We start from the raw sequence: 23,547 nt of genomic DNA on the forward strand, positions 1-23,547 counted from the left end.
TAGGAAACTTATTATTTTTATCTCAAGTCACGAGGCCAGATATAGCATTCGCTGTAAACTATGTTAGTAGGTTTTTAAACAATCCAACGACGGTACATTGGACCATGGTAAAACGAATAATTCGTTACGTAAAAGGAACAACAAAATTTGGTCTATATTACAAATCTAACGTAAATTTATGTTTAAGTGTGTACTCAGATTCAGACTACGCAGGAGATTTAGGAACAAGACGTTCAACCTCAGGTCATCTGTTCATGCTAGGATTATCTACGGTATCATGGCAAGCGCAAAGGCAACCCATAGTAACTCTCAGTTCAACAGAAGCAGAATATATTTCGGCATGTGAAACAATCAAAGGTTTGATTTGGATTGACAGATTAGTCAAAGAAATCTGCAACAACGCAACGGATGAACAACCGACATTATATGTGGACAATCAAAGTGCAATACGACTAGTGAAAAATCCAAAGTTTCATAAGAGGACTAAACACATTGACGTCAGATATCATTTCATTAGGGAAAAGTTTGAAGAAAACTTATTTCGACTACAGTACGTAGATACAGAAGAACAATATGCAGACTTGTTCACTAAACCACTTACGAAGGATAGGTTTGAAAAATTAAGGCAGAAATTATCGTTGTTAAAATTACTTTAATTTTCATGATTATATAAAATATTAATTACGGGGGTGTGTTGAATATAATTTAACATTGTATAAAAGTAGCTTTATAATGTGCAATAACAACAACATAGTAAGTTGTTTTTACAATCTGTTAAATCACACCACATATGGCGTGATATTAAATTAGCAAATAAGAGAGCTTATAAAATAGCGTGAGCCATGGGTCAATAGATCATTAGTATAAAAGGCTGTGTATTAGTGTACTATGCATGGCATTTTAGTATTGTCTAAGTGTACGTCATGTATGTTTCGTAAGCATAGAACTTACATTGTTAGAAGGCAATTTACTTTTCATACTTAGTTATGTGTTTTAGTTATAGTGAAATATTACGTATTCTTATTATAACTAATTGTGTTGTATATTTAATCTTTTGTCGATCCATTTTATAATCCTCGTTCAACAGGCCTAAATTTTTTTTTTAAATTAAGTTGACCCGGTGAACTTAACGCCTTCAAATAAAGATTAGATTGATAATAAATTTCAAGTATTCCATTGTAATGAATTGTTACAGAAATCAATATATTGCATTTTGATAAACAATATTTTTCGTTTTGTTTTCTGGTGCAAAAATGAACAACGAAGACGGTTTTCCAACACGCGAACTGGCAACGTACAGCTGCCCGTGCGAAAAACATGGACATTCCAAATTGATCCCACAGACTTCCAACGATTGGCCTTACAATTTATTGATTGTCATCGCAAAAGCCAATCTAACGGGAAACTGATTCCGCTTAAACTGAAATGGAAGATCTGTTGGAATGATCGGAATTCGTGGGATAAGGACTTCCTCCCCTTTGAAATTGTCCTTGATGATCGTTGATTGTATTACATTGTTCATCAGTTTCTTGACGGACAATCGTGTACCATTACACAATTTAGGAGGATTTAGATTCCGCAACATAATTATGATCGATCCCACTTTTACCTGTAAATTATGCGGTGGAGTACCTGGCACATCAAGCGAGTTCAAAAATTCTGTCGGATAGTTGACCGCTTTGTTTTCGTCGGTCGTGCTGTCAACGGATTTGTATGAACGTAGTTCTCCAGCAATTTTACTCTGAATTGTAAAATTCAAGCTATCGACGTCCTTATTCCTCGCTGCTAGAATTGCCCGTTCACTCATCCAATCAAAATTGTTATAATTGACCTCAATGCTTGGGAACACTTTTGTAATGAGTTCTTCCTTCGACGATGTGAACTCACAAAAATTTGCCGGAAACGATATTAATCCAGTCAAAACATCAATCGGAATGTGTCCATTACCAAGCGCCAGCAGTTGTCTCGAGAATTCAGCAGCCGATGGGTCGTTTTGCAACGCAACTCTCATGTTCGTGTTCAATTTCAACTTCTTGACATGTCGCCACAAAAACGACGATTTTAGGCATGCATTAATTTCATCGGCAGCAGTAGATTTCGGAATGACGGGAAGTGTTTGACGAAAATCTCCGGAGAGCAATATCATTGCCCCACCAAATTGTCTCGAATTACCTCGTAAATCTTTCATCGTTCGGTCAACTGTCTCCAAAGCTAGTATATGTGCCATCGTGCATTCATCCCAAATGATGATTTTGCATTCTCGCATCAATTTCGCTGTCGCTGAATTCTTGGTCATTGTTCGCGCCAGTGAGCAACGCGAACAAAAAATATTGTGCCACAGCTGCGCACGTTTGCCTCCCTGTCTGTTCTGATACCAGCGATATGCTCTTATCAAGCTGACAGTGAGCGGCGTGCGTATCTCAACCGTTGTATTTCATATTTAAAATTTTATCTTGTGTATTTTCGTTCAGTATTATTAGTCTTCATAAAGTTTTTTCAACGCTTTCAGTGCCACCGAAAGCTTTTATTTCAACAGAATAAAATGGTAAGGTGGTACTGATCGTTCCTTCGTGAATTATGTGTTTTTTCATTGGTTAATTCATTTTTTCAGTCGTTATTGTAAAAATAATATTAATTTTTCATTGCATTCGTTCTGTTTTTTTTTCTTTCTTGCCGTCTCTCGAGCTGTGAGGTGTTCCAGCCAGAGCAATAACACATTCTTGCACTGTTTTTTTTTGCGTTCTCAGTGACCTACCTCGTTGTCATTTTTCGTGTGTTTTCATTATTTATCAGTCTTCATTGTTTTGTGAGTCTCTTCTGCCAGTATCGTTCATAGCCACTACATTGTGCCCTTCTAATATTATTTTCCCCATTCAGGGTGTTCAGAAACATACTTACAGAAGCACGTGTTCCGTGTATTGTGTTGTGAATGTCATTCAGTGAGTTATTCGTCCGAGCTGTCGGCCCGTTAGTCGCACGTTCTTGGGATTGCCACACATTTTAATATTATATTGTATCTTTTTTATTGTACAAACGTGTGCATCCCGAGGCAGTAGCATTTGGTTCGAAGCCGCTAACGGACGGCAGCTCACAGGTAAACGGCTGACGAGCCGCAGTAGTATACATTTGTATGTTCTGCGCACTTTTGACTGCGGAGATTGCAAATTTTTAAGGGGGATTTTTCCCCTCAAACTTTTTTTTTCTCCGCTCTACCAGACTGCGGTGATTTTAAAATTTTTAGGTGGATTTTCTCCCTCAAACTTTTTTTTCTCCGCTGTACCAGTAAAAAAAACACTGATTTTCAAAAACCATAATGTATGTTCTGCGCACTTTTGACTGCGGAGATTTTTAAAATTTAAGATATAGTTTCCGCCTTTAACCAATTATTTTTTCCCCTGTTACACATAAAGTTTAAACAGTGTATACACACTTCAACACTATTTATTTCCCTTGTAAGTTAAACATTCAGGTTACACTGTAATTTCATTTTTTTTTAATAAATTATAGATAAAAGTCGTTTTATTGAATTCATTCCAGTTCAGACAGTTCAGTTAATATTCAACCATCGTTCAATCAGGTTCTGTTAGTTTAAATCAAGTTTAATTCATTTAAGTTTTTTTTTATTTTTTTTTTTTATAAAAAATGAATTTTCAACAAATTAACAACAGTTTTTGTTCACTTGTTTCGTTAGTACGAAACAATGCATATCCTACATATCCAGAATTCACTACATTTATATCAAAATTGAAAACATTCAATTTATTTCCGTTGACTTCATCTCAAGATAAATACTCATTAGCTGAAAGCGGTTTTATATATTCAGGGAAAAAGATATTGTTGAATGTTTTTGCTGCGGTATTATATTGCATCGTTGGGAAAAAGAAGATAATCCATGGATTGAACATTCAAGATGGAATCCGAAATGTGTTTTTGTATTATTATCAAAAGGAAATCAGTTTGTTGAAAATGTAGTAAAAAAATATGGTAAGATTATCGATATTTGTGATTGTGATTGTGGATCAAGGTCATATGATACTGTTGTTTAGTTCATTTAACTTTCTATATTTCAATAAAAAAAAATCTGAATTTAATAAACTTAAATGTGTTAATAACTTATTTAATACCTCGTGAACGTATAGCCTAGTGGGATAACGCATCTAATTTAAATTTAATATGTTAATGATTTTTAAAAAATGTTTCAGGTTCTATCGAATTAGGTAGGTAAGTATAATAACTCTTTACTGTTTATCCAACTAGACACTATACGTTCACATTTTTTTTTCTTTTTTTTCTTTTGTAACCTTACATTTGTTTAGTATAACATGTATGAATAAACAAAACTTGTTAGTTTGAGCTAAGCTGTCTAGTGATCATATTCATATTTCTAGAAAAAAAATACTGTTTACTGTTTTTTATTTTATCAATATGAATCCATCAATCGTTGTATCAAAATCTGTGTTCGATATTCGTCCTTTTAGTAAGAAAAGTGTAACCGTTGGACTTCTAGTTAATAAGCAAATTTCAATTATTATATTATTAGAATGTAAATTAACTAAAAAAGTTGTAACGTTAGATCTTGATCAGTGGTGTAAGTTAATATGCGAAAACAATTTTAATACAATTATCGAAAATTTGCATACTCGTTTTAAACGTGTTAAGATAGCTGATAATTTTTTCTACTCTGTTAATGTAAACCAATCAACTATAGTTTTATATTCTAATGATAATTATATAACATTATCTCATATTGATCTTCATCGTTTGAAACAATTACAACATTGTATTGACTTGTATATTGTTGAAAAACAGAAAAAATTGGAATCATACCAAAAAACGTTTGATACAGCTTATACGTTAATAAAGTCTGACGTAAATGGGTTACCATCATCTTGTCAACGAAACGAATTTACAAATCAATATATTCAAAATTATGATTTCAGCTACAGCAATATACAAAGTGAAGATTGTTCATTTATGTACGAGTTATTACAATTTCATTTTAATTCATTGTCGAACATGATATTACAAGATTTAGTGATGTAATATAAAAAAAGTTTCTTAATTTATTTTAATTTATCGTTCTTGTAAAAAAAAAAAAAAAAAATGTGAAATTAATACCACTTGTATACTAACTTTCAATATTTTTATTTTTATTTTTTTTGTTTTTATTTTATTTTTATTTTTATTTTAACCTATAAATGAATTATTATTATTTTTTTTTTATCTAAATAATAAAAAATAAATATAAATATAAAAAATTTTTTTTTTTATTAAATAAAATTAATCCAACACCATATCCTATTACATACATTTTATATGTTTATTTTTTTTTGGTTTGTGTCTGATTAGCTTCTTGGCGGGATGTCGCATCATTTTGTCGAAAACAGATTGAATGAGCGTCACCATTTCTTTGGCTGTAGTTAAATCATCCGGATGCTGTCCTGTTAAAGATATTTTGAGTGAGCATTCAGCATGCTTCCATCTAAAAAAGTTAGGTTAGGTTAAATTAAATTTTATTATAAATATTTCACTTTAGTTAAATATATATATTATTATTATTATTATTATTATTACCTATCTTGCAGAGCAACTTTATCAATTTTAGCACATTTATAATGTGCTATAGTCCAGTAATCTACAGCCGTATTGTCTACAGGTGTCTTAACCGTTAATGAACAATCATCCTTTTTTATATTCAAGGTGTTCTCTGCATCGGTTGGTATAGTTGGATCTGTTATTAAATCTAATATTTTGTCTGTATAACAAATAGCAGTGCTCTATAAAATAATAATTAAATTATATTTTTTTACTTTTTCGTAATATGTCATAAATTTATATAACTCACCTTTTTCGTCTTTTTCGATACTGGTTTCTTCTCCGGTTTTACAGCTAACCTTTTCGATGTACCTTTTTTTTGAGATGTTGTTGCAATATCATCCTATAATTAAAATAGACGATAAGCTGATGACGGTTTACAAAATAAATTTTTCATAAAATATTTAATGTCTTTTAATTAAAATAATTATATATTATATTATAATAAAAAAAGTCGTAACCGTCGCTTTTACGGTCGGTGGGTGTGCGTGTGTGTGTGCGTGCTCCCGCAACTACGTTCGTCTGCTCCGTCGCCATTGTTTTTCTACACATGCGTTTTTTGTTGCTCTTGCACGTATTTTTTGCTATATATTGCTCACTGGTGCTCTTACCATTTTTATAAACGTGTAAAATCATTGATTAGTGATCGCGTTAATATTTTTATGCTCTTCGGCTCCAATTTGGAACGTGCAGCTCGGCAGTTCGACTTCAGTGCGCTCATTTTGGTCATCGACTCAAGCCGTCGTTGGTTGTTGCAGCTCCGCGTTCAGGCTAACGGTGTTCCCTGTCTCCCAAGGATCGGCACAAATAGATTATAATATATAACTATATTTAATTTGTGAAACGATAGTGTTTTATTTTATTCCTTTGCTCACAAGAGTTCTGAGGACCGAGCGTCCGACGACATCCCTAATAAGGATTCGTCAGCGTACAAATATTAATATATTAAATAATTGGATTACGAACATAGTTTTAATAATCGTTTATATATATATATATATACACATATATTTTAAAGATTAAAAAATATGTATTTAAATAATTGGTTATAGTAAAATATGAAATAGAAACGTATAGTCGAATTTCCTGTTTATCATGACACGTACGTATATTTTGGGGGCTACACCCAAATAGTTTAATATAAAATAGGTTGTGGTAGTATTAAGAATTAGACATACAGCTAGTTCAGTAAAAACACTATGTAGAAATCCGACATATTACATTACTTCATTCCTGTTGCCCTGAGCTGATATTAGTTGGTTAGATTTAGAATAATGAATATTAATATTGTTTGTACCGACGAGCCTTTTAGCAAGGTTATCGTCAGATACACAGTCCTCAGGACCTGAATGGATGAATTATATGGGAACAATAAGGTAACTAACAATAATTATAATGATAACAGAATAACGTTACAAAGCATATAATATATAGCTGACCCCGTGCACTTCGTTGCCCGTTAAAAATGCAAGTTCTATATATATAGATTCGAATTTTGATTAATTTGTTATTTACTATTCGGTTTAACGGTATTCAAAACTTAGACATTTTCATTGACTGTTTTGATTCTCAAAAATCTTGTGAAAGCACCACTTTAATATGCGAATTTTGTAAAATGCTTTCTTATTACACACTAAATTTGTGATACGATTTTACGAATGTACCGTGTAAATTGTAAGCATCGATCTATCATTGTTCAGGCTCTACGTTTATCACTCAGTGAGTTACTCAAGTCATAATATTATAGTCATTCTGCTTACCGTTGCCGTGAGACTCTCTTATGATTATGAGAGCAGTATATTATCATGTAGGCAATCCACACGTGGTAGATTGCGGACCCCGCGAGATGTGTATAAGAATTTTATAATTTCTAACACTTAAGTTTCAAAGTTATGTCATTTTTTTTTTACTACAGTGGGTAAAATACAATAATGTGCCATCTCGTGGTTTTTGTATTTTTGCCTGTTGGTAAAACAATAAAACTTAGTATAACTTGTTATGTTAGTCTATTGCTGTAAAAAAATGTATATTAAATATATATATTATAATCAAGCTGTCCCGACACGGCGTTGCCCGCGTATTAGTTGGTTTTTTTTTTTGCATTTTCGTAGGCCATGTATTAGTGTTATTATGTATGAGAAAATTTAATAAAACATATAAATATGGTTTATCACGGAGATATGAAATTTTATATTAAAATTGCATTTAAATACCTATGTACTATGTGATACACCATACTAATTGTGTATTATCCCAGCACTATTTTCAAAATAATTAATATAAGAATGATCTATGTTTATAATGTTACTAACTAATATTTATCTTGCTCGTTAAATATACCAACTCTATATGACTCAAACTTTGTTCAATTCATTATTTAATATTCGGTGGATTATGTTCTAGATTTATCTTAAGTTTTCTGTTGCCCGGAATAAAAATTCTGATTCGCTGAACTGCTGAAGTATATTATCATTTATCAGGTAGGCAATCTATCTGCGGTAGATCGCTGACCTAGTGCTGTTTGTATGTTAGTGTATGATTTAACTCTAATAAATATCAAAGTTATACCAAGTTTGACATAGTACGGTGGATTATATTAATCAATTAGTACATAATCCTAACCCAACCTTAACGCACTAAAATCCGATGAGAGCGTCCAGCTCGCCGATGATGCGTCTGGCAAAAAAATAATCAAGGTTATTGTAGTCACAACGTGCATTCACGTGATTGGCAAGTTTAATTTAATTTAAATTTAACTATTGCTGTGAATTTTAAATTTACTGTGGCCATTGACTTATTTTGCTAATTCTTATTTTTGTTGTATGGTTTTAACAAAATATAACATCAGGTCTATAACTATTATATTCAATCATAATCAATAGCGACCTTAGTATAGTTTATTTTCTTGCTGAACAACTGCAGTGACAGTTGTTGTTGTTTTTTTAACACCCAGATTCCGAACTTTTCTGGTGTATTTTCCTAAAATTGTATTACATAAGCACATTTTCCTGCGACCAATAAGAGGAATTATATTATATTATATTATATTCATATTATTAAATGGTTACCAAATGTTATCAAAATCCGTAATTCATTATATTAATTTTATATATTACCATAGCAACCACAAATAAATAAATATTATTCTCAAATCTTATAACCCCCATAGCAACCATTTATAAACAAAAATTTCTATCGTAAATCTCAATATTCCTGTTTGATCACATATTATTAATAATACATATTGAAAAAAAACTATCCTATCTTTTAAGTTGGACCAAATTACACGCGGTGTAAAAAATTTCATCAAAATCGGTTAAGTGGTTTAGGAGTCCATTGAGGACAAACATTGTGACACGAGATTTATATATATTAAGATAAAGAGTTTGTTTTACTTATTTATAATTAAAGTATGATTGATTTTATATATTTTATGAATTATTGCTAAACAAAAATTTACTTATTTAATATATATAGAGTTTGTTTTACATTTATTTATAATTAAAGTATGATTGATTTTATATATTTTATGAATTATTGCTAAACAAAAATTTACTTATATATATATATATATATACATTTTATTATAATTATAATTTTAATAATGTGAACAATGTTACAAATTATAAATTTAGTAAGTACAGATTAGATAATGCCCCTTTTTTTAAAATTTTATTTGGTGTAAATTATAAACTTGAAAAGTGGTACAAATTATTTTTTTTAGATGTGGTGTAAATGAGATATAGTTTTTACATTACCTTTTTTATATTTAAAATAAAAAAATAAACGTATAAATATTTACCTATAATTTCAGAATTATAAAATGGAATCTCCTCAAATCGTTTACCTCCGATCTTTGATTGAAGAATTACATTTGAAAGTTTTAGAAAACCAAAAAAGTGTTGATCAAGATGAAGAAAGAAAAAAAATTGACATAAGAGCTTTAAATAAAAAAATTAATAATTTATATAACAAAAAAATAATAGATCTAGTTGAAATAGATAGGTTAAGAAATGAAAAAAGAAACGTTTTAGATGAGTATAATTTTTCTTATTATATTGGTGAAAAATGTAATAGACGTATACGTTATCGTTCCTCAATTTTGAATAATCAACTAGATTTAATAAATAAATAAATTTGTTTAAATAAATCTATTTTTTTAACCTGATTTATATTATCTCTTTAATCTATTTTCCATTTTTTCTTTTTTTTATACACCTACTTATATAGAAGTATTACTTTGTTCATAATAGCTTTTCCAAAACATAAAAAAAAAAAATGTTTTTTTTTAGAAAATGGATTTACTTAACCATATCTTAATTGAAATTCATCGATTGGATGAAGAAATCGATGATAATGATGAGAAGGAAGTACAAAGTAAACATGAACAAAGAAAAACTATAATTTTAATCAAAAGAAAAATTAAAATATTAAGATATGAAAAATACTTAGCTAAAACACTTTTACAAGATATAAAAAAAATAAAAATCTTAAAAGAGAATACAATAAATTTGAGAAATGAAATATTACTTGTTAATAAATATTATGATTTGTATGGTTATGTTAGATTTCGAAAACAGACGTTAGCTTATCATCTACATAGCGATTATTGTACATTATTGGATGATCTAAATTTATTAACAGAATCTTTTTGTTTGAATCTAAAATGATTTTTTTTTTTTAAAAAAACTAAGTACTCATTGTTTATTTAAGAATTTTATTATTATTATTTTTTTTTAAAAATGTAAAACAAAAAAAGCGGGCAAGTGAGTACCGCTCTGCTGTACATTAGGTGCCGTATGGATCATTATTATATATTATAGGAGTGTTAAATTTGAATCCAATGATAGTTATCGTTGTATACGAAAAACGATTCTGAACGAAGATGATTTGTCAGCCTAGGATATAATTTCTAGTGGTTGGTGAAAAAGGTGGTTTATGTTTTAATGGCCTGAATACAACAAAATTTAAGTTCTTTTATAATAATTGTAAGCTAAACTTATGAAAAACCTTGTATTAAATTTTCAACTCTTAGCTACTTATACAAAAATTTTTATGAAATATACCTACAAAATAATTTGCAAGTATTCATAGTTTTGACGAATTTTTGTCAATATTTGAACTTCAAATGCTAATAAACAAAAATTGTGCCTATGTATTCTTATAATTTTTTTATCACTATAATAATAACTTATGAGGAACTTTGTATTAATTTTCAAGTATTTTGATAGGGCCAAAAAGATTTTATCGACACATAAAAACAATTTTCAGAAAAATTGAAAATTTCAGTTGTCTATAAATAGCTCAAAAAAAGTCAAAATATTTTGAAAATTAAATTACGTAAATAAAACTCGAGTCTTAATAACTGGTAAAATTTTCAAGTATCTACGACTTATACTTTTTGAATAATAACAAATATTAAAATCGTTTGAGGATAAATCGTTATCGTTACGCTATTTCGTTAAATTTAAAATTCAAACGCACTTAAAATTTTTCCTATAATGATGCTTCGAGTTTTCTCTATAGATACTTGAAGATAAACTTATGGAAAACTTAGTGTTGTATTTTTAATCCTTAGTTATAAACACAAAAAATTTTATGATTTTTCAACTTCAAATAATTTGCAAATATTCATGCTTTTGACGAATTTTTGTAAATATTTGAACTTCAAATGCTAATAAAAAAAATTGTGCCTATGTATTCTTATAATTTTTTAATCACTATAGATTAACTTATAAGGAACTTTGTATTAAATTTTCAAGTATTTTGATAGGGCCAAAAAATTTTATCGACACTTCAAAAATATTTTTTCAGAAAAATTGAAAATTTCAGTTGTCTATAAATAGCTCAAAAAAAGTCAAAATTTTTTAAATTTAAATCACGTAAAGGAAACGCGAATCTTAATAACTGGTAAAATTTTCAAGTATCTACGACTTATACTTTTTGAAAATAATACAATATCAAAAATCGTTTGAGGTTAAACTGTTTTTTAACGCGGTTTTTAAAAATTTAAATTTCAAACACTCATAAAAATTTGTTGTCTGAATCCGGTAGAGTTTTTTTTACAGATATTTGAAGAAAAATGTATGGAGAACCTTGTACCAAATTTTCAAAACTTAGTTATAAAAGAAAAACATTTTATGATTTTTCAACTTCAAAATTACTTGCAAATTTTCGCGTTTTCGACAGATTTCGTAAAAATTTGAACTAAAAACGCTTATAAAAAAAAATTGTGACTAACGATTTTTAATTTTTTTTAGCTACATTAAAAACAACTTATAAGGAACCTTGTATTAAATTTTCAAAACTTTTTGGTCATCCAAAAATTTTTTATCGACACTTTAAAAAAAATTCTCAAAAAAATCGAAAATTTCAGTGGTCTATAAATAACTCAAAAAAAGTCAAAATTTTTTGAAATTTAACTATATACGGATACCACTGACATTAACATTTGGTGAAAATTTCAAGTATTTTCAGTGATTATTTTTGAATTACAACCATAAAAAAAAATCGATTTGGTCGAAAACTGGTTTTGCGTAAAAATTGCCGTTTTTTCCGTCATTTTTTTTTTGTTTTTCTCGATTTTTTTGAAAACTGTTGGAAAATGTTAACTTTTTACCTCTATAATGCACCAAGGATATTCACTTTTACATCGGAAACCACCCCATAGTTTGAAATTGGAGCATTATTTCGACTAGTTATGCTGTACACAGACACAAAAAAAAAAAAAAAAAAAAAAACACATCATTGTAAAATCAATACATTCATCACTTCGTTCAGAATCTAAAAACATACATTTATATATATATATATATATATATATATATATAATATATAAATTTAATGTGTTTTTTTATTATTTCAGTCTCATTATGAACAGAAATATAATAACAAAAAAACAGCGTATGAACACGATTGGAAGTGGACTTATTGAAATAGAAGATTTAGAAAAGGTTCAAAAACTTTCATAATTAAGAACTGTGAAAATTATATAGATTACAAATTATTTTTTAACTATATTTTACATGAGTTAATTTTAAAGTTAAGACAATCGTGTATTAAAACGTCGATCAAATTTAATTTACACGTTGACGCTACTTACACACGTCCTATAACACATGATAAACAAGATGTTGCTTTTAAAACTTTGAATGTTTTAGCATGTAATTCATCCGATTTCGCTAGTTTGTTAAACAAAAAGTTTGATAAAATATTAGCTGAAGAATCTGAATTTATTGCTAAAGGTTCAGGATGGACACTTGTTTCAATAGATGGGTTACAGTTGAGAATCAATTTAGTAAATCCATTAAAAGGAGGTGCATATTTAGATTTACCTAAATTTATACGAGAAAAAAAGGCTATTATAAACGTTAAAAATAAAGATAAATACTGTTTTAAATATTCTATACTAACCAAATATGATAAGCGTTCTAATAAATCACGATTTAACCAAAAACATTTTGATTTTCTTGAAAAAAAGAGTGGGTTAGATTTTAAATGTATTGATTTCCCAACACCAATAAATCAAATTAAAAAGTTTGAACGTTAAAATAATGTTTCAGTTAATGTTTATAGTTTAAATAATAAAGGCACTATTTTCCCTCTATTTATAAATAATAAAGAAGAAAAAAATCATTTTGATTTATTTTTTGTCAATAATCATAAAACATCGCATTATTGTTATATTAAAGATTTTTCAAGATTTATTAGAAGTCAGAAAACTAAAAATTGTTCTAAATTAATTATTTGCAAGAGGTGTTTTACAACTTTTGGAAATAAACCATGTAAAAGTAAACTTTGGGGTGAAACAGGATTAACTGACATAAAAAAATGTGTAGTAATAAATTAGGAAGACCGATAATGTTTGAAGAAGGAAAAGAAAATAAATTCATATTTTTTAAAAGTTATAAAAAAACTTCTAGAATACCATTTGTTATTTATGCTGACTTTGAATGTATTTTAAAACCTAAACAGACAAATGAATTCACTAAAACTAGTAAAACTTATATCACACATTTACATGAAATTATGAGTTATGCATTTTATGTAAAAGTTGACTATAATATTATCACAGAAAAGTTAATGCAACAGTTTAAAATTCCAACAAACATAATAATTTATAGAGGTATTGATGCGGCAAAAAATTTTATGGAAAATATGATTGATATTTCAAAAAAAATAAATGATATTTATCAAATTAATGTACCAATGATTACGTTGACTGAAAAGGAGGAAAAAGAATTTCAAATAGCAAAGGTTTGTAAAATATGTTTATTATCTTTTGAAGAAAATGAATTATTTAAAGTTAGAGATCACTGTCATATTACTGGTAAATATAGACAATGTATTTGTTTTAAATGTAATTTTGAAATAACCAACCCATCATTTGTTCCAATTTTTTTTCATAACTTATCTTACGATAGTCACTTTATAATTCGAGAACTTGGTTTTGATGATAAGAATATACATGTTATTCCAAATTCTGTAGAAAAATATATATCTTTTAGTAAAGAGGTTGCTCCGAGATTTAGTATAAAATTCGTTGATACATTCCGTTTTATGGCCTCCTCATTAAGCGAGCTTGCAAAAAATTTACTTGAAGATAAATCAAGATTTAAAGAAACTTTAAAATTATTTTCTAATAAAACATTTGATTTAGTCACACGAAAAGGGGTTTTCCCTTATGAGTATAAAGATAGTTGGAGTAAATTAAACGAAACTCGATTACCTACAAAATCTGCATTTTATAACTCTTTAAAAAATGAAGAAATTAATAATAATGATTATTCTCATGCTAAAAAAATTTGGAAAGTATTTAATATTAAAACTTTGGGTGAGTATAGTGATCTTTATTTGAAAACTGATGTCACCATACTAACGGATGTGTTCGAAAATTTTAGAGATTTATGTTTATCTACTCTTAGTCTAGATCCTGCTCATTATATGACTGCTCCAGGCTTTGCTTTCGATTGTATGCTTAAATATACTAAGGTTAAATTAGAAAAATTGGCTGATTATAACATGCTTTTATATTTTGAATCCTCAATCAGAGGGGGTATCTGTCAATCAGTTAAAAGATATGCTAAAGCAAACATACCAAACATTAAAGGTTTGAACTATAATCCTAATAAATCAATTTCATGGATTACATATCTTGATTGTGTAAATTATATGGAAAATCGATGTTAACTGAGCTACCTTTCAAAGATTTCGAATGGGTTGATGACTTGAACATAGATGTTACTAAAATTCCTGATGATTCAAAAGTCGGATATATATTAGAAGTTGATATTGATTATCCTGAATATTTACATGAAAAACATAATGATTTCCCGTTTTTACCTTTAAACGAATGTCCTCCAAATTCAAAAGTTAAAAAATTATTAACTACTTTATCATCAGAAAAAATATATATATTACACTATAAAAATTTAAAACAAGCAATTGCTAATGGTCTTAAATTAGTAAAAATTCATCGAGCAATCAAATTTTCACAGAGTAAATGGATGGCCTTATATATCGAACTATGTACGAGAATGAGGAGAGAAGCTAAAAATAGATTTGAAAAAGATTTTTGGAAATTATTAATTAATAGCGTTTTTGGTAAATGTATGGAGAATGTTCGAACTAGAGTTTCTTTAAAACTGGTTACATCAGATAAACAAGCAAATAAATTGATGATGAAAAATACTTTTAAGATAGAACTATATACTCTGAAAATCTTATGGCTATTCACCAACATAAGGAAACTATCAAATTCGATAAAGCAATTTATGTAGGGTCTGCAATTTTAGATGTCTCGAAAACATTTATGTATGATTTTCATTATAATGTAATGAAAAATAAATATAATAATAAAATACGATTATTGTACTCGGATACAGATTCTTTGATATATAATATTCGAACATTTAATTTTTTTGATGATATTAGATATGATTTATTTCCGTATTTTGATACAACAAACTATCCAAAAGATCATTATTGTTTTAGCGAAAATCATAAAAATCAACTTGGTTATTTTAAAGATGAAATGGGAGGAAAAATTTTAAAAGAATTTGTTTCATTAAGACCGAAATTATACGCTTACAAGACTGAAAACAACGATGAGGTTAAAAAAGCTAAAGGTGTAAAAAAATATGTAATTAATCAACATATGTATTTTAAAAATTATATAGAAGTATTAAATGCGTACATAAACCATATCTCTCTTGATAATAAACAAACTTGTAGAAACATGAATTTTATTCAATCGAATAAACATGTTGTTCATTCTAAAACAATGAATAAGCTTGTACTAAGTGGTAACGATGATAAACTTTTTATAACAAACGATGGGATTAATTCACTAGCATACGAACATTATAAATTAAAAAAATAATTATTCTAATATTCACTATGTTTAAGAAAATCGATATTAAGTATTTCTAAAAAATTTAAATTATTATCATCAGTAGGTGTTTTTTCCACGCTATCTAGTGATAATAATTATTTCTAAATTAAATTATTATCATCAGTAGGTGTTTTTTCCACGCTATCTAGTGATAATAATTATTTCTAAAATTTAAATTATTATCATCAGTAGGTGTCGTTCAAAGTGAAAGGAAAACATTATATGAATAACTAAAATAATTTAATTTAATACTGTTTTTTTTTTTATTTTTATAAAAAGGTAAAATATATATAAAAAAAAAATTTATTTAATAATATCTTTCGATAATATCCATGAATTATGACTGGAATCAAAACCCACCCATTTAACAAGCATTTTATCTTTAACTTTTTTTATAATACGTTCAATTAGAAATGTGTTCGGAAAATCGGTCAATTTAATTTCTTGCTCATAAAAACCACCTAGAATTATATTGTTTGATCCATCCTTTAGCTGATAAGTTATTGGTTCTGTATGTAAAACTTTTGAAACTGTGAAAATTTCTGTTGTCCAATTCGGTGTATATCCTTTACTAAATATATGCTTGTATTTTGATATTTTTACTTTATTATTAATTTTAAATTTTGGTTTATATAATGTTTTATTTGTTTGTATATTTTATTTAATTATGCTTGTATTTATTCTAGCTTCATATGGTGTACATTTAATTGATCTATGTTTTGTATGATTATAATTATAAATAATTTTTGATATTCTGTTAAACCAATTCCATGTACCTGTTGCAGTAAAATGTTTGTTTATATTATTTTTTAGAGTTTGTATAACACGTTCTCTAATTGAACACTTGATAACGCTATACGTACTATAATGTCTAATTTTATATTTTTTCATTAACTGTTGAAATTGATTATTATAAAATTCTGTACCACTATCTGTTTGTAATAATTTTGGATTAGCTTGTTTTAATATATTAATCATACCTTTTGTACATTCTTTTCCTGTTTTATTTTTCAATGATTCTACCCATACATATTTCGTGTATGTATCTATAACAACTAAAATATACTTAAAACCAAGATTTTGTTTAGAATGCGATTGCATATCCATTAAATCAGCTTGCCAAAGGTCATCTTTAAATCGCGTTATTATACTACGTCTTGGAAATACTTTTCTTGCAGGTCGATGTAGCTAATTAGCTAAACCCTCTAATGTAGACATTAAACTATAATATTCCTCTCGCGTAATTCTTCTATAATAGATATGATTTCATTATTTACACCAGTATTACCAGCATTTTGGGACGATGTTAAAAGATTTAATCTAACAACTAATTCATTTGGATCATCATAATACACTAATTGTGTATGAGGTATTACATCTTTATATAAACCAGATCCTTTCTTAACTGACGGTGATAAAATAAATTTAAATAGCTGATCAGTTGGAGGTTCTTCAAATTTAGAACTAATCACTGAAGAAGAAAAATCAAATGATACATTTGATATGGTTGTATCATTAATAATGTTTCTTCGTTTTGCGCCTGAGCTAGATAAAAAGTTATCAAATTCTTTTAATTTTAATTGAGAAGTTTTAACTTTTGTGTTATTTATTTTCAATACTTCCTCATTTAATTGTTTTTCATCAATTTTCATTCGATCGTATAGCGGTTTTACAACGTTCATCCATTTGAAATATCTTGAGGTTTTAGGTTTCCCGTCTGCCTTTAAATAAACTTTACTTGTTTTTAGAATATTATAATATGATTCCATATCTTCTATCGTCATATTTTTTGGTACTTTCTCACATAATAAAGACCAAAGTCCTTTAGTCCAAGGGTAGTAATTATCAAGCAAGCGTAAGTTACCAAGATCAAAAGTGACAGGAATATCTGATATTTTAAGTTGATCATTAACCGAATCATAATGCATGCCATACGATTTATCATACCGCTGTAATTTAGGATTAGAAATTAAAAAATTATCGAACGATGAATTTGATTCGTTTTCGCTATCTCCATCACTAGTGATCAAGGTATTTTTTTTTTTTAGTAGTGTCAGAAATAAATGAAGTGTTTTTTTCTGGAATTGAAGTCAATGGTTTGAGTAAAGGTATAAATGTTTCGCGAAAATAGTTATCAGAATCTATAACACCACGCTTCATGTTCATTATTTTACGTTTGATATTTTTTTTTGATAATATCAAATTTTTGAACAAAACTTTATCTTTTTTCATTGAAAATAATGAACTTAATATATCTGTTTCCTTCAACTAAAGATAATACTATGTAGATTTTGTCTATATTACAACTATATTTATATACTTATTTTTTTTTAATAAAAGTATGAAAACCACATCTATATCTACCTTCATTCATTTCACGTGTTTTATCAATAACCATAAATCCGTAATCACTATGATTCCAGCAGAAATGAGAAATTTTCCGAAATTCTGAGAAATCCATATCTACTGATGAATGATCATTGAATATATGTTTTAAATTTGTATCATCCAGTTTTAGAATTATTAATAAATTTGAATTATCTCTTACCAGTTGCTTCGGAATTTTAGAATATGTTTGTGCTAAATAGAATACAGAGCTAGCACCTGAATGTCTACACATTCCGAAATATTCTCTTATTATCGACTGCGGACCACATAAAACATCATCGAAAATTATTACAGAATTCTTTTTAGTTAAATTCGGTTTTATAACTTTATCAGCGTCTGAAAATATAAAAATGTTAGCACCTTTTATATCATCTATTATTTTTTTAATAAAACATATTTTTCTTGATTAGAAGTTTTTGAGTATAAATAAATATTTTCAAATCTTATTCCGTTTTCATGAGTGATTAGATTATACATTATATTTGTTTTACCTGAACCACTAGGACCGACTATAATAGCACGTATAGTATCAGGTAATAACGGTCCATGTCTTGACTTTTTTTTTATTATTTGAGTATCAACGTTCGAAATATCTAATTTATCTTTCTGTTCAATCAAATCCATTTTTTTTCTTATAAATACTCTGGATTTTTTAAATTTATAACCAGTGAAAGATAGTGTGCTCAACCTGTAAGTAGAAATCAGATAAGACTGGTGAAGGTTTTATAAACTTCTTTATAAATACTGAAATAAAGTATGATGAAGGTTAAACAGAAAATAGGTATGAGTTATAAAGGTAAACATACAAGTAATAAAAAAATAAAAAAGAGAACACTAGCTGCAAAAAAAGGAAAGGTTAAGAAAAATCCTAATGGTAAAAGATTGATTTTAACACCAGGTCAGACAGGAGGTGCGATTCCTCTAATTCCTATTTTCGCAGGGTTATCAGCTCTCGGTAGTTTAATGTCTGGGAGTGCTAGTGTTTATAATGCAATTCAAAATTCGAAAAAAAAGAAAGGTAGCGGATTGAATATAATTGTTGCCGCCGCAACATAATAATATTATCGATATTTTTTAATTAGCATTATCACTGGGCACAGAGGACAGCTGGTCACACACACACATATTATATCACTTATTGTATTGTTTTATTTTCGTATTGAATGTGTCTTGTGAGTTATATAATATGTAGATTAAATGTTATCGCACGCCGCCGTCTACGCGGATATTACTGGACACGGCCGCCGCAATTTTTGTCTTTCTCCGTCCGTCGTGTGAGATAGTCCGCCGCAATTATTAATATTGTATCGAGTAAAATCGTATTTTTTTATATTTTTTTGTGATCGTCGCTGGCGCCAACCGCCACGTATACCTCCTTTTTTATACATTATACTTATACTTTATATCACATTGCGTGGGCGCTAATCGCCACAGCGTATTATTATATTATTATTAATTGCATTATCCTTTTATTATTGTGAGCCATAAGGGCATTATTATCATATTATTGTGCAGATTTTACGTGTGTGAATCGTTACTCATTATTATTATATTATTGTGTATTATTTTATATCATTTTAGCACAGGACCAGCTAGCTAGACTGCGCTCCACAACTGTAAGTTTTTATTATTTTTTTTGTTGTTATTTATTTTATATTGAATCTGTTGAGAGATAAGGGCCACGTATTCTTTTTATATTTTATACTTAAGTTCGCACGAGCTAACAGCTTAAACAGCTGCCTATAATATTATTGTGATTTATTCTGTTCAGCCATAAGGGTTGTACATTATTATTTTATTATTTATTTTATTCTATACTACTGGCTATAAGAGCCGTGCGCTAATTATTATTATTTTATACTGCTGGCTATAAGAGCCGTGAACTAATTATTATTATTTATTTATTTATTATCATAATTTTTACATTTGTGTTGCTGTGATTTTTTATATATTCGTGTTATTATTATTATTGTGTATTATACAGCAACAGCAACTTATTTACCAAAAACCGTGTTACCATTTTATTATTATTGTTTTATTGTACACACACCCATATACATACACACATTAATACACAAATACACATAATCCACAACAATCACTACATAGCCGACAGTAATTGCTAGGCGATCCCGACCACTACTGTTCGAGCTATTACACCACTACACACCCAGTTCGTCCTCTATAATATATTTTTTAGACCTAGGTGTTAGCAATGTAAAATAAAAGTTAGGTGTCCGAGCTCGTATGTTATTAATATTATACTTCGGCCCCCTCATTTTGGTGACCTCGACGTGATTGTTTTTTATTTATATATTGTGATTTGTTGTGTTTTATTATTTGTGAATTTTACAGTTGAGAAAGAAGTATAAGACCTATTGTAAGTAATTTGTCTATCCGTCAGATTAAAATCACATTAATTTCAATATATTCTATATTTATTGCCGAGATTAATTATTTATCATCAACATGGGGTTAGATGATATTATGGTAGTTCAGGTCAAGGAGCTTAGGAAAAAGCGTGGCATCATTAAGGCGTCTCTTACGCGTATGAAAAACTTTGTTGAAGGATTTGATCCAACAGTTGACGCTATATCACTATTGGAATTTCGCCAAGAAGAGTTGCCGCGTTTACACCAAAAATTTGACGACATACAGACACAATTGGAATTGATTGTGGTCGATGATCTCGATAAGGAAGAAGAGGAGCGGAATAGGTTCGAATTCGATTATTTTAATATTCGTTCTAACATTCAAGAAATAGTAAATGCAAAGAAGAGTGTCAACAGCAGCTGTCACAACTCAACCTTCAATAATATGTCAACGGGTCACAGCCGTGCCCAATTGCCAATTATTACGCTACCAACATTTGGCGGCGATATCCAAGATTGGGAGCCATTTTTCGATTGTTTCCGAGCTATGATACATGATGATGGTGGATTTTCACCCGCACAAAAATTCTACTATCTCCGATCAAGTATTAGTGGTCCAGCGTTAGACCTAATCAAGTCGATTCCAATGACAGATGCTAATTATGAAGTGGCCATAGAACGCCTGAAACAACGATATGACAATCGCAGTCTTGTCATTCAATCGCACATTCGGTCTCTTCTGGAATCACCGTATGTAGAGCAGCCGACAGCTAAAGAACTTCAAGCATTACATGCCCATGTCAGTGCTCATGTTGCAGCACTAAGAGTTCTGAATCAGCCTACGGAACATTGGGATGCGTGGTTGGTCACGATAATCGTAAGCCGCTTAGATGCTGCTACCAGCCATGGCTGGCAATTAAGACAACAAAACACCCAACTCCCTAAGTATTGTGACTTAGAGAAATTCTTATCCAGTCGGTGTGTAGCCTTTGAATCTTCAGAAGCAGCGTCCGGGTCAAAAGGAGATATTAAGGCAAATTCGAGTAGTGAAACAACAAAGAGAAGTAGTGTCAAACATTCGTCAACTGAACCAAGGCGAGCTCTTGTAGCAGCTGCTGATATAGTATCCTGTCATTACTGCACTAAGCCACATAAACTATTTAATTGTGGAGAGTTCAAGGCAGTACCTATAAATACACGCCTCTCATTTGTCCAGGGAAAGGGTATATGTTTCAATTGTTTGTCCACTGGGCATATGGCGAATGTTTGTAGATCGACCTATAGATGTCGAACGTGCAACCGGAATCATCATTAATTACTGCATTTTGAAAAGAAGGAAAGAACTGAAGAGAAAAAGGAGCTCCAAGGGCAACAGTCAGATAAGGGTCAGATACCATCTACGTCTGGAATCCTAGTATCTGCACCGGTACCAGCAGAAACCGCCATGAAAAATGCACACGTATTCCTTGCGACAGCTTTAATTACGGTTCGAGACAAAAATGGTGTTCGTCACCAGTGCAGGGCCATCTTGGATAGCGGCTCCCAGGTTAACTTTGTTTCGAGGAAATATGCAAACTTACTGCAGTTAACATGTAAGAGGTCTTCATTGCCAAAAAGTGGTATTGGAGATAATCGTTTAAGAGCAAGGTCGTGTAGTGAGTTGAAAATTGAATCAAGAACTAGTGCATTCAGTATTATGATTTCCTGTTATGTATTGCCTAATATCGTAGGAGAACTAGCTTCTTGTCCAGAACCAACAGATGGCTGGGGTATACCAGGATTTGTGTTTCCATGTCTAGCTGATCCGGACTTCCACCACCCGCAAGGTATTGATTTACTGATTGGAGGTGGCTCGTTCTTTGATGTTTTGGGAACAAGGAAAATACCATTAAATATAGGTTCAGTTACCCTATATGAGAGCAATTTCGGATGGCTAGTGACGGGAGAACTTTCTAACCAACATGCACCAACACTTCTTTCAATGGGCCAAACGATAGAGGAAGAGTGGAAGGTTCTCAGTACCATTGAGGATACAAGCTACGGCCGGACATCGAGGGCGAATAAGAGAAGTCAAGAAGAGCAGGAAACAGTCCAACATTTTAAGCAATAGAAAAATAGGAATGGGTTGTAAACGTAAACGGAAACGTACTACAAAAATAAAAATAAATGGTATAATGTTAGCGAAAAAAAAAAATGTTGGTAAAAGGTTGATTTTAACACCAGGTCAGACAGGTGGTGCAATTCCCTTAATACCTATTTTTGCAGGATTATCAGCACTCGGTAGTTTAATGTCTGGAAGTGCCAGTGTGTATAATGCAATACAAAATTCAAAAAGAAAGAAAGGTAATGGATTATATTTAAATAATAATGGATCAAGGAAAAAAAACTGATAAAAACGTTACCTGACAGACCACTCACATCTAGAGACATTATAAAATACATTGTAAAGTTTAATATCAATCATTTCCAAGGAGTCTTTTCACGAGATGACTTACCTAAAAAACCACGAACAATTGAATGTGGTATATTAAACTTAGACGTATCTTCAGTGATGGAAGTCATTGGGTAGCGTTTTACAAAATTAAAGATAAGGTTGTATATTTTGATAGCTTCGGTGATTTACCTCCACTAATTGAATTACAAAACTATTTCAAAGGAAACACGATTATATATAACTGTTCAAATTATCAAGATTTTAATTCATTTAATTGTGGACATTTATGTCTTGAATTTTTACAATGTATGAATCAATTACATTAAGTTTAACTGGTAATACAACTACATTATCTGTACATTATT

General features: G+C 29.4%; 4 protein-coding genes and 1 long non-coding RNA gene across 5 annotated transcripts; 2 read left to right on the forward strand and 3 right to left on the reverse strand.

Moving 5' to 3' along the window:
• Nucleotides 1-1,360: 1,360 nt before the first annotated feature.
• LOC114119284 (uncharacterized) lies at nt 1,361-2,296 on the reverse strand. The gene has a single exon (XM_027980789.2). It carries the CDS (start codon nt 2,294-2,296, stop codon nt 1,361-1,363), a length of 936 nt encoding a protein of 311 aa, XP_027836590.2.
• Nucleotides 2,297-3,642: 1,346 nt separating this feature from the next.
• Nucleotides 3,643-5,104, forward strand: LOC126553550 (putative inhibitor of apoptosis). The gene is made up of 4 exons (XM_050208696.1): nt 3,643-3,686; nt 3,824-3,984; nt 4,203-4,221; nt 4,941-5,104. The coding sequence occupies exons 1-4, from the start codon at nt 3,643-3,645 to the stop codon at nt 5,041-5,043; spliced, it is 327 nt and encodes a 108-aa protein (XP_050064653.1). The 3' UTR covers nt 5,044-5,104.
• Nucleotides 5,105-5,253: 149 nt separating this feature from the next.
• LOC126553552 (uncharacterized) lies at nt 5,254-5,970 on the reverse strand. The gene is made up of 3 exons (XR_007606560.1): nt 5,846-5,970; nt 5,575-5,777; nt 5,254-5,482 (listed from the first exon to the last, which is right to left on the reverse strand). It is a non-coding gene; the product is annotated as an uncharacterized LOC126553552 (long non-coding RNA).
• A 12,370-nt stretch (nt 5,971-18,340) lies between these two features.
• On the reverse strand, nt 18,341-19,142 carry LOC126553551 (uncharacterized). Its single transcript, XM_050208698.1, has 3 exons — nt 18,868-19,142; nt 18,537-18,712; nt 18,341-18,451 (listed from the first exon to the last, which is right to left on the reverse strand). The coding sequence occupies exons 1-3, from the start codon at nt 18,998-19,000 to the stop codon at nt 18,359-18,361; spliced, it is 402 nt and encodes a 133-aa protein (XP_050064655.1). The 5' UTR covers nt 19,001-19,142; the 3' UTR covers nt 18,341-18,358.
• A 1,703-nt stretch (nt 19,143-20,845) lies between these two features.
• LOC114132631 (uncharacterized) lies at nt 20,846-22,858 on the forward strand. The gene is made up of 2 exons (XM_050208697.1): nt 20,846-22,012; nt 22,085-22,858. The coding sequence occupies exons 1-2, from the start codon at nt 20,846-20,848 to the stop codon at nt 22,856-22,858; spliced, it is 1,941 nt and encodes a 646-aa protein (XP_050064654.1).
• Nucleotides 22,859-23,547: the final 689 nt, after the last annotated feature.

Source organism: Aphis gossypii, unplaced genomic scaffold (assembly GCF_020184175.1).
Source record: "Aphis gossypii isolate Hap1 unplaced genomic scaffold, ASM2018417v2 Contig00259, whole genome shotgun sequence".
NCBI classification, from domain to species: Eukaryota; Metazoa; Arthropoda; class Insecta; order Hemiptera; family Aphididae; genus Aphis; species Aphis gossypii.

What these genes read in the sequence shown, in the direction of transcription:
- LOC114119284 (XM_027980789.2), bottom strand. Translation starts at nt 2,296, where the DNA reads ATGACCAAGAATTCAGCGACAGCGAAATTGATGCGAGAATGCAAAATC.
- LOC126553550 (XM_050208696.1), top strand. Translation starts at nt 3,643, where the DNA reads ATGAATTTTCAACAAATTAACAACAGTTTTTGTTCACTTGTTTC. An exon ending in AGTTTTTGTTCACTTGTTTC is followed by an intron (nt 3,687 to 3,823) that starts GTTAGTACGAAA and finishes TTATATATTCAG; the next exon opens with GGAAAAAGATATTGTTGAAT.
- LOC126553551 (XM_050208698.1), bottom strand. Translation starts at nt 19,000, where the DNA reads ATGGATTTGATTGAACAGAAAGATAAATTAGATATTTCGAACGTTGAT. An exon ending in AGTCGGTCCTAGTGGTTCAG is followed by an intron (nt 18,713 to 18,867) that starts GTAAAACAAATA and finishes TTATATTTTCAG; the next exon opens with ACGCTGATAAAGTTATAAAA. An exon ending in CTAAAATTCCGAAGCAACTG is followed by an intron (nt 18,452 to 18,536) that starts GTAAGAGATAAT and finishes ATTCATCAGTAG; the next exon opens with ATATGGATTTCTCAGAATTT.
- LOC114132631 (XM_050208697.1), top strand. Translation starts at nt 20,846, where the DNA reads ATGGGGTTAGATGATATTATGGTAGTTCAGGTCAAGGAGCTTAGGAAA. An exon ending in CCACTGGGCATATGGCGAAT is followed by an intron (nt 22,013 to 22,084) that starts GTTTGTAGATCG and finishes TTTGAAAAGAAG; the next exon opens with GAAAGAACTGAAGAGAAAAA.